Source organism: Paramisgurnus dabryanus, chromosome 18, assembly GCF_030506205.2.
Source record: "Paramisgurnus dabryanus chromosome 18, PD_genome_1.1, whole genome shotgun sequence".
NCBI classification, from domain to species: domain Eukaryota; kingdom Metazoa; phylum Chordata; class Actinopteri; order Cypriniformes; family Cobitidae; genus Paramisgurnus; species Paramisgurnus dabryanus.
The window spans coordinates 19,129,301-19,139,790 of record NC_133354.1 but is presented as its reverse complement, the minus strand read 5'-3'; the positions used below and the strand labels follow the sequence as shown (position 1 = coordinate 19,139,790).

General features: G+C 37.1%; 2 protein-coding genes across 3 annotated transcripts; both read right to left on the bottom strand.

Annotated features, from left to right (window-relative positions):
- Window positions 1–291: 291 nt before the first annotated feature.
- On the bottom strand, window positions 292–4,578 carry hbegfb (heparin-binding EGF-like growth factor b). 2 transcript variants are annotated; one of them, XM_065287166.1, is made up of 6 exons: window positions 4,004–4,578; window positions 3,315–3,509; window positions 2,371–2,557; window positions 1,541–1,696; window positions 1,360–1,438; window positions 292–1,197 (listed from the first exon to the last, which is right to left on the bottom strand). In XM_065287166.1, the coding sequence occupies exons 1-5, from the start codon at window positions 4,044–4,046 to the stop codon at window positions 1,363–1,365; spliced, it is 657 nt and encodes a 218-aa protein (XP_065143238.1). In that variant the 5' UTR covers window positions 4,047–4,578; the 3' UTR covers window positions 292–1,197; window positions 1,360–1,362. The 2 variants fall into 2 exon arrangements, with proteins under 2 accessions (XP_065143238.1, XP_065143237.1); XM_065287165.1 differs by having other exon boundaries at window positions 292–1,200; window positions 4,004–4,577.
- A 271-nt stretch (window positions 4,579–4,849) lies between these two features.
- On the bottom strand, window positions 4,850–9,996 carry hnrnph1l (heterogeneous nuclear ribonucleoprotein H1, like). The gene is made up of 11 exons (XM_065287164.1): window positions 9,896–9,996; window positions 9,364–9,477; window positions 9,123–9,278; window positions 8,896–9,039; window positions 8,286–8,424; window positions 7,010–7,191; window positions 6,814–6,923; window positions 6,033–6,168; window positions 5,851–5,934; window positions 5,313–5,411; window positions 4,850–5,235 (listed from the first exon to the last, which is right to left on the bottom strand). Exons 2-11 carry the CDS (start codon window positions 9,446–9,448, stop codon window positions 5,147–5,149), a joined length of 1,224 nt encoding a protein of 407 aa, XP_065143236.1. The 5' UTR covers window positions 9,449–9,477; window positions 9,896–9,996; the 3' UTR covers window positions 4,850–5,146.
- Between the last annotated feature and the right edge of the window lie 494 nt (window positions 9,997–10,490).

The following is a 10,490-nucleotide window of genomic DNA, read 5'->3' as shown; positions in this document are numbered from 1 at the left end:
TAAGGCATATGACATGAGCCCCCAGTTTTATGGCATTTAAAAAAATGCATTAATTTATCATAAATTCTTTGTAATTAAACCTCAGAAAATGAGGCTATTAACCAACAGCACTGCATTGTATGATTTAAAATTTTTGGTTTAATTCAAATTCTGTGTTTGTTTTTGAATGTTTTATATCATGAATTTTCTTTTGGGAGTGGCATGCGCAGTGGAAAGTGTGACAAACATTCTCCCAGACCATAGCTTCTTTTCCCAATATAAACACCAAACAAATTCATATACAAACATAATTGTTTATTAAACTGAAACTACTCCAATATTGCTTGAAAATGCCAGAGCTTGGATATCACTTGTTTTGTTTATACAGTATAAAACACATAGCACTTCAAAAAATACTATGTTGAATATATTCCATTTTATTTCACTTAATTTAAGCTACTCTTTCTCAGTAATACATATAAAAGACCCAATGAGCAAACAATGTCAAAAACACAGATCATCCCTCCACAGTTCATAATTTCTCTGATTGTATCTCTTTAGAGCACCTGCTGTATTTTCACAGTATGGGGTTATTAAAATGTTATCTGAAGGTCTTTTATACAGTATGGGATTTTAAATATGGTCATGCATAAGCACAACAGTCATATTAGAACATTATTTGATTGTATTTGTCAATAATAAATATTCATACATTCAAAACAGTTTTTATAAAACTTTACAAAATTGTTACATATTACAATAAATAACCAACATATAAATAAATAATTACAAGAGCCACGTGGTGTTTTAAACTGATCTGATCAGAAACACCTTTTCTTTTTTTAAATAAATAAGCAACAAACATTAAAAGCAACTTGACTGATGCAGCTAAAAAGTGGTACTACATTCATCACGTGTTGCACTTCAGTTCCTTTTAAAATACAAGCAGTCCTTTCAGTATGTTGTCTAGGTGGACAATGGCTAAGGTCAAACATTAGAAAAATCCTTCATTCTTCAGTGTCCGTAGCCATTTCGAGGAAAAACAGGTGACATAGGAATGATTTAAAAAGTAGGGAGGTAACATTTTTAGTTCCCCTTGGGATGTATCCTATAAGATGAATGCAATCTATGCCCCTGCCAGACATAATAGTTTCCTCGTCGTCACCCATAATGCTTTGCCCATGTGGGTCACATGTCATGACCATTTAGCTTTTCAGTCTTCTGAAATAGAATGATAAAATATTACTAATTAATAGCATACCAATATGATAAATGATTAACATCATGATTCATTACTTGTATACAGGAGCACATACCTAAAATACACATATCTCTGGTTATACAGATATCTCTACACATTTATTGAAGACATCTATTTACCTTTCACTGCTTATCACTACTGCACGGAAGTTTGACCTTTTCTTCACTTTCCACATCATCATCACTTTTTTTGTGGTACCTGTAAAAGAAAATGCACGCTATATGACGTTGTCTTTTCAAGGAGTTTTAAAACCCATACGTTTTTATGTTTATACATTATTGCTGATTTATGGGAACTGACCTCAGTGTCAGCAAAATGCCAATGATTGTGAGACACATGAGAGACAAGACCACTGCCATTACAGCTAAAGCTGTGGTCCGGCTGTAACGCTGTTCTTCTTTAACTACCGGTAATATGAACAGGTGACATCTTTCCCCTGAGAAACCGGGATCACATCTGTAACAAAAATCATTCACTTTTTATTATTTTAGCAGTACATAATAGTATTGATTTAATTCACAAAGGCACTTTCTATTAGGAATTAAAGTTTGTGTTAAGTAGTACTGAGTTTTTCTACGTTTCTGAGTTCAGGAATATTTGGGCGGGGCTAAAACGGTGACTCGATGACGCACTGGAGCCATCGACCATGGCCCCGCCCCTAAAACAATAGCAAGCATCCATTCAGGTTGCAGTGGTATTTGAAAGTTAAAAGAGACGCAGCTTTCCCGCGAGTGGGCGTGGTTTTAGCGCTGACAGTGGACACGCCCCCTGCGTTTGCGAGCAGAAAAGTTTGCATGATTTTTTTACGATTTTGTAAATCATTCCAATTTGGCTGGGTGGTAAATATAATACATTTTTCTGTGGTGTGAGAAACTGAGAACAAATTTAATATCGGACTTTAAACTCCACTATTTTGCATGTAAACATGTTGTACCATAATTCTATTATTTCAGCATTCTTAATAGTGTTGTCTTCTTATGATAAACTATACGCTTATTCACAAAATCCTTTGGATAAACACATCTGCTTAATGAATATAGATACATGTAATGTTATGTCTTTATTAAATAACCTAATGTGACAATCTATGACAACAAAAAGCTAAAAGAAAGAAATGCACAAAAACTCACACACAAGAATGAGACTGTAACTCTTTCAGATAGTGACAAACTCCATGAATGCAGAAATCTTTGTATTCTGAGAGGCAGGGGTTTTTCTTCCTCCCCCTACCCTTTCCTTTGCCCTTTCTTTTGCCTTTTCTTTTCTTCTCTGTAATGGGCATCATAGACGGATGTTTGGGTTTTGTGGAAAATTCAACTGTTGAGCAAGAAATAGCAGTGATGTAAGTCTATGATGATCTAATATCGTGCAATATTCTATAAAACTGACTCAATGATTAAAAGACTAAGACTGCGTTTTCTGTGGATATGTACAATACTGTTTTGGTATCCAATAATATTCATTATTTTTCAACACGGTTATCTGTCAGAGCTTAATGTTAAAGAAGTACAAATTGCACTGAAAAAACAACAACCAGGCTGTTATTAAATCTGTGCCCAAATGGGTATTTAACAGAAATGGTCCTTCACCCCCCTGGTTATATTTCCAGAATCTACTGATAGCCTTGTCATGTTTTTAAAATATTTTGTGTTTAATTATTATTGTGTAATCATTATTATTAATAAAATCAACATTTTCACTAGTGGACTCCATAGGGCAGTTTCCCAGACAGGGTTTAGATTAAGACAGAACTACGGCTTATATTCAGGCATTTCGGTAGTTTTTACAAACATACCTTACTAAACAACAGTGGTGTGCATCTTGAGGCAAAACAATGGCATTGATATACATTAAAATATGTCAGTGCAATATGTTTTTAAATTCAGGCAGCTCAAACGTGCATTTTAGTCTGGGACTAGAATAAGACCTGCTGGCAAACTCCCCCATGTGTTGATTTAAAATCAGTAATTTCTTGCTACACCATGTTTGTTTACCATATTATTAGTAAACGGGCCACCCTGCTCTCTATAATGGTCCACAAGGTTTAACAGTCCCTAAAAAGAAGCAACTATACCTCTTGGCAGGATAGCATCATAATCCCCAGAAATAAAGTCATCATCATCATATTCAAGATCATACAGATCTGATGTTTTGTCCAGATGATGTCCTGATGTGCTGCTTGTCTCTTCCAAACTTTCAATACTGTTGAGCACTGTTGTTCTGGGTTTGGCACTTTCATACCTGTCCACAGAGGCGCAACTGCATAACACTGTAACACAAGAAAATACTCTTTAGATATAATACACAATGTGTGCTAAAGATATAAAATACAGTTAATAGATATAGATAGATAGGTACAGTTAATAATAACAAAGGTAACACTGAAATTGATGGGGTTGAATATTTTTTTTTACTATGAGATACTGTAGTAAATACTATAGTACAATTGCATATTTACTACAGTAATGTTCACAAAAACACTATAGTAGCTGGGAATTTTACTACAGTTTACTATAGTAAATCCTAAAGTACACAAAAGTGATTTTTAGAGGGTATACAATAAAATATTGAATAAATAGGCAATAATTGGTCAAAAATATGTCAAAACTACTGCTCATTAGAACCTCTTAACAATAAAACAACTTAATTTTAAACAAATCTGCCCACGAGTCTGATAGCCTACTGTAAAAGCCTCGTGAAATAAAGTCACGCTAGTTTTGTCAGGTTTGAGTGTAAAAGATTACAGCAGAAAAAGACGCTCACCGAGACAATAAACGACAATGATCCCAAGTCGTAAAGTATCCATATTCGTTTCAAGTATGTACCCGAAAATGAGTAGATCAGAAGTCCCCGTCTCCAGCACCGTCTGATATCTATACTGTAAATGCCGGGGACGAGCAGCGCGAGCGCGCCGATGCAGTTATAAAGACTGACACAAGCGCTTCCCCTTTATGAATCCATGGACGCACGTCATCAATCATTCATTCAGTACTACACATTTACTCAAAGCTTAAACTGAAAAGCTGTATACTCTCAAGATAAAGCAATAATTCACTGGTCTAATTTTTGGTCCTAAACATATTTTTCAATATTTAAAAAAAATGCCCCAACATGAGCTCCATGCGCTACAGTAGGTTTTATTTGAAAAATTAGCCACACCTATATAATTTCCAGGCTTGGGAAAGGGTGATCCCAAATGAGTCATTATTAAATGACATGATTTTGGCACAAAATGTACAGAAAGGCTTGGTGGTTCAAGGTTGGGTTAATTTTTTCATTAAAGACTTTGACTTGAATTCCCAGCAGGACCATTAGCACCACCTTGTGCCCAAAAAATAAATTTGACAAAGTATGGTAATATCATAACCACACCTCCATAAAAGACAGACCATAGGCAGATCATATCTGCAAAATTAGTTAAGTTTTAACTATGCTTTATTGTGGACCTTTGATCTATCTAGTATTTTGTAATGACCAACCAAGAAAGACAAAGCTTGTATCAAGACACCTGTTAATACATTAATGAACATTTATTAACAAATAAGAGGATTTGACAAAAAAAAAAGATATGCAATCATCTTGCACTGAAGCACAAGAAAAGAACACAAAAACATTTTCCAGTTTATTTTTAAAAAGCAGTTTCAACAAAGCTTTTCCTTATAAAAAGTGAAGCCGAAACACCACATGCCATGCACGGTCAGTGTTCAACAGTCTCTGAAGTGAAGAGGGAAACGATTGAAAGATATTTACAAGTACAATTATAACTAATAAGGTAATGACTGGAGTTCAACAGCTGAACCCCACAGGACTTGCAAAAAATATAATACTGATTCCAGGGGTGAGGATCAGGATGCAGGTGGTTAGGAGTGATTCTGGTTCTTCCCAATTGTATTCATTTAGGTGCCTCTACATGCCCCAGCCTCCTCCCATACCGTTCATACCGACAGAGCCACGGCTTCCACCATAGTAACTGCTACTCATTCCGCTCTGGCTGTCTGTTAAAATGAAGGAAACATGCGTTAAAACCAGTATCAGACATCACTAAAACATGCAACAGACTAAAAACACGCACTGTAGTCATTGTAGCCTCCCATGCTGGACTGGTTGTTGTACCCTCCTGTGTAGCCCCCACCCATCTGTTGCCCTCCGTGTCCATAAGATGACTGGTTTCCTAGGAAGAATAAATATTACAATTATTACACTTTTGTTTTGATGATAACCTTATTGAGTTTAGTCACCATCTTAGACAGGATCTCTATGGACAACTCAGAGGCAGGGTAAGGTAGCAGGATGCAACAATATTCCAAAAAAACATGTTTCAAGTTGGTTTGATTAACTTTCTCATTCTGTAAACATCTAATAAACATTCCTAATTACACTTAAAAATATGATCATGACAATGTTATACATACAACCATTTGCATAAAGTACAGCTCCAGTATTTGAATGAGATGCCACTTGTAAACAAATGATGTGGTTGTTTGTCATTTCAGCGCTGTTCAATTAACTTTTTCCAGTGTATGTGAACAAATTTTGCATGAAAAAAAATCTGAATTCATACTGATAGACAGAACAATAAGTATGCTAGAATATTTAGACCATAAGCTTACCCATTCCACTCATCATTTGCCCTCCATAGCTTCCATTACTGCCCCCTGCTGTTGAGTTCAGGAACAACTCAACATAACGGTGCTCTAAAAAGGAAAATGTACATGTCGATTTTACAAAAGCATTTAATGCTAGTGCACAAAAACATATTGGAATTACTTAACTCAAGATTCACATGACTTACGCATATTTGCCTTGTCCTTTGACATGGCAGCCACGGCATCCTCATGGGTTGCAAATTCGACGTCTGCCTCTCCGGTCACCCGCCCATCTGGACCGATCTCAATATGCACACGCACCGGGTTCAGAGGAGAGAAAAACTATGAGAGGAAGACACATTTTTACAATCAAAACATAAAATATGCTATATATCATATATATACACTCACCTAAAGGATTATTAGGAACACCATACTAATACAGTGTTAACTGCCTTAATTCTACGTGGAATTGATTCAACAAGGTGCTGAAAGCATTCTTTAGAAATGTTAGCCCATATTGATAGGATAGGATATTGCAGTTGATAGAGATTTGTGGGATGCACATCCAGGGCGCGAAGCTCCCATTCCACCACATCCCAAAGATGCTCTTGGGTTGAGATCTAGTGACTGTGGGGGTCATTTTAGTACAGTGAACTCATTGTCATGTTCAAGAAACCAATTTAAAATGATTCGAGCTTTGTGACATGGTTCATTATCCTGCTGGAAGTAACCATCAGAGGATGGGTACATGGTGGTCATAAAGGTATGGACATGCTTAAATCACCTTTCTTTCCCATTCTGACATTCAGTTTGGAAATTAGTAGATTGTCTTTACCAGGACCACACCCCTAAATGCACTGAAGCAACTGCCATGTGATTGGTTGATTAAATAATTGCATTAAGGAGATTGAACAGGTGTTTCTAATAATCCTTTAGTTGAGTGTATAAACACATTCATCAATGCAAACCAAACATTCTACTTACATTGTAAATGTCAGGTTCTGTTGCCCGGTAAGGCAGACCCCTCATGTGAACACAATGACCAGTGGTACTCTGAAAACTACCACCATCACTGTAACGCCCACCTGACACTTCTAAATAAAATAAGGTGGCACATTCAAAATTGTTAAAGCACAAAAGTGGCGAACAACAAAGGAATGGGGTCAAAGGTTGAACGCACCTCCACCGTATCCTCCACGTCTGACCCGATCAAACGACCCACCGCGACTCATGCCATTGTAGCCTCGGCCTCCTCCGCTGGGTCGATCATAAGGGCTGGGTCTCTGCATCCCCATGCCTTTACGCGGAGGCTCATAATGTGTCCGCACTTCAGCTCGACTGCTCTTAAAGATCTCAATGTACCTACAACCATACAGATTACATTGAGGTGCATACTCCTATTTGCCATAAAAAGGAAAAATGCTCAGTATAAACACACCTTTTCAGAAGTTCAACGGACACCAAGAAAAAAACAGTACTATGGGCCTTCACCTGTATTTGAATGTATGTATTTGGCAGGTGCCTTTATTCAAAGCAAGTTGCGTTGCATTCAAGGTAAAGATATTTACGCCCTTCCTGTGCATCGAACCCATCATCTTGTCATAGCAGTAGTATGCGTTACTGAGGACTGATTTTTTACTTCAAAATTGGAGATCATGTAATGTTGGTGCCAACTAGTTTACAAACACAACTGCTTTGTGGTTTAAAAAAAATTAAGTGTAAGTAAAGAGATATGCATTGCATCAACATTGTTCACTTAAATGGCAGTGCAGTTTCACCAACTATGCCTTAAATTGTAAAGGTTAAGTCACATTGCTGCAAAAACTGCAACATTTTACTTATGTATATATAAATAATTTAAAATAGTATAATTATTACACAAAGTATACCCACATTATGTTAATAAAAACTTTTTTCTGCAAATGGTTAGGTTTAAACATTTTAACATTAATTATTTTATTTGAGAAAGATAACGGACTTCCTTACACTGCCCCAACAAACACCAACAGGTTTAAAACTCAACAAAACCCAACAACACCTGTTAGAATTGGTTGTCTATCGAGGTAGTGTGAACTAGTTTAACCACTTACATGTGACAGTAAACCAAGCTACTGTGCTACATCAGTAGAGATCCATTACAATTTCCTGCCTATAATCATATTTTGACTGGCTGCAGCAAGGCACTTGTTTGTATGCTTATAAATTAAAATTTCCTGTAATGACAAACCATTAATATGCACTAAATATGCATTCTTCATCGATGACGATCACTGCGCTACACAAATAAACACATAGGAAAGTTACGAATCCTTCAAGGCCTGGGAGCTCTCTAGTAAAGACGTGTGCATGTCCATTAGGCGTGTGTAGGTTCATGTTGCATACCACTTTAATGATAACTGTAGAGTAAGTGTTTACCATAAGAAAAACAGCTTAACCATCCAACCATCCATCCCCACCTGTGCCCTATTCTTTCCTTGTGTTTCTTTAGAGCCTTTTCAGCTATATCCTGTGAAGCAAACTGCACGAAGGCCTCCCCCGTACTCCTCCCCTGGAAGTCCACCGGCAATGTTATCCCATTTGGCACGATTTCCAACCCTTCAACCCAAGGACAGATAACCCCATTGGGGACATATTAAATTAATCACATGCCCATTTACAGTCTTTTCTTTTCTTGAATGAAATAAGAAAAGAAAAACAAAAAGCATATTGCAATGAATGAACCTAATGGAAGAGTTCCACCACTTGGGAACATGGTCTCAAAAAGTGGGCAAGCATTCCAATATCTTCACTTAGACAACATTTTATACTGGCCATCCCAAGAGTTGGTAGCTGACAAAGAATATTTTATTTCCCATAACTGTAAAATAATTTAATTTAGTAAAACAATGTTGTAAAATGTAGAGGAGGACCAAAAGTTGAGCTCCTGAGAAATACTGCAAGTTTCAATGTGCCAAATTATTCTAGCAACCATGGGAATGGCCAAATGTACCTCGGTGAGGTCTACGTTGGGCCATTACTTCTTCCGATGTACATGTAAATGGGTTCAGGAAACGGTTTTGAACGTACCTGAGAAAAATTGCACAATCTCTTCCTTGCTACATCCGAAAGGGAGTCCGCGCAATCTGACCAACCCGTCTCCCTCGGTCTCTGGACAGTTCGGACCAGTGTGCTTCATAACCCAGTCCATTTCCACATTGTTTGATTTGAATACTGAAAACACAAAGATGACAATTCCCATTAAGCATCTAAAAAAAGCAAATAAGAAAAACTTTAGTTCACATCGAACTTCATACCTTCTACGTATCTGTGTCCCATTGTGTCTCTATCTTTTTTGACCGCGAGTTTAAGATCTTCCTCTGACTCCAGCTCCACAAATGCTTCTCCACTCGGCCTGCCTTCTCGTGTGTATGTGAAGTGAATGGCTGTTCCATTGTTGGCAATTTTACAGCCTGGAAATAAACATTCCTTTTAATATTTACGACATTTTTTAACTATAAATTGTGTTATTTTTGGTAAACATCATCACAGTATTACCAGCAAAGAACCTGGATACTTCTTCCGTAGAGCACGACCAAGGCAAACCCCGAACACGGACAACAAATCCTTCATCGTCAGCCATGATAACACAACAGATCTTCTTAGATCAAGCTATAAAAAAGCAATCAGTGTTTAGAAAAAAAATCTAATATTACTGATACACAATAAATATTCCAAAACAATACAACGCAGCCGCAGATTAAAAGGAAACAGTTACTTTCACAATACTTCTAGTCTTTGCATTACTGGTAAACACAATTTCAAGCAAAAGAAATAGACTGCTTTATTAGTCTTGACTGATAAAAAAGCCTGTTTTGGGGAAACGCTATTTTAAGAAAGAAATCTCTAGTGTATGCGCACTACGTACATTCACAGCAAGACTCAAACAAAGAGCGCACACAGGCCTGTAAAGGCCGGGAGCTCCGCAACAAATATTATTTTAAATTCCTTAACCGGAACGCAGTTTGTACAACAGCCCTAACGAAATACTAAATAAAAAACGATTTTGAAACACTAACAAAAATGATACCTTGGTAAAAATGTAATATTTTATCCAGCCGGCGTGGTCACGTTAGAACGCTTCTCCACTTCTCATTCACCTCAAGCTAGTGACAACTTCCGGCAAGCAGATACGCCCACTTCCGCATTCGGACTTAATGGGTTGATTCAGAAATAAAAACACGTATTTTTTCTTATACATTGTAACAAATTGCCATTGTCTATGTTTTTGTTTTTTAATGTTGTGCTGTTTATTAATGTGCTGTTTAGGTGTGGTTTCATAATTTTTTTATAATAGGGAACGAAATTGACAAAATTTAAAGGGTAGATTGCATTAGTACATCTGTGGTTATTTATGGCTCTCACTAAATACTTGGTGTTTCGAGTCTGGTTATACGGTAGTGTACTTTATCTCAAGTCCTCAAACTTTGAACTTCGCTTGTGGTTAGGGTATAATATAATTTCTGTAGGATCGAACAGTACTGCAACTGTCCTACCGGCCGACACGGTCGAAACACCTATTTATTTGGACTCAGACGGTTATTTATATAATAGACATTAAAGAAATAACTAGTCCGTGCATTGGCCGCTTTGGTCAGCTGCTGCATGTCAGCGGCGCCGGCCGC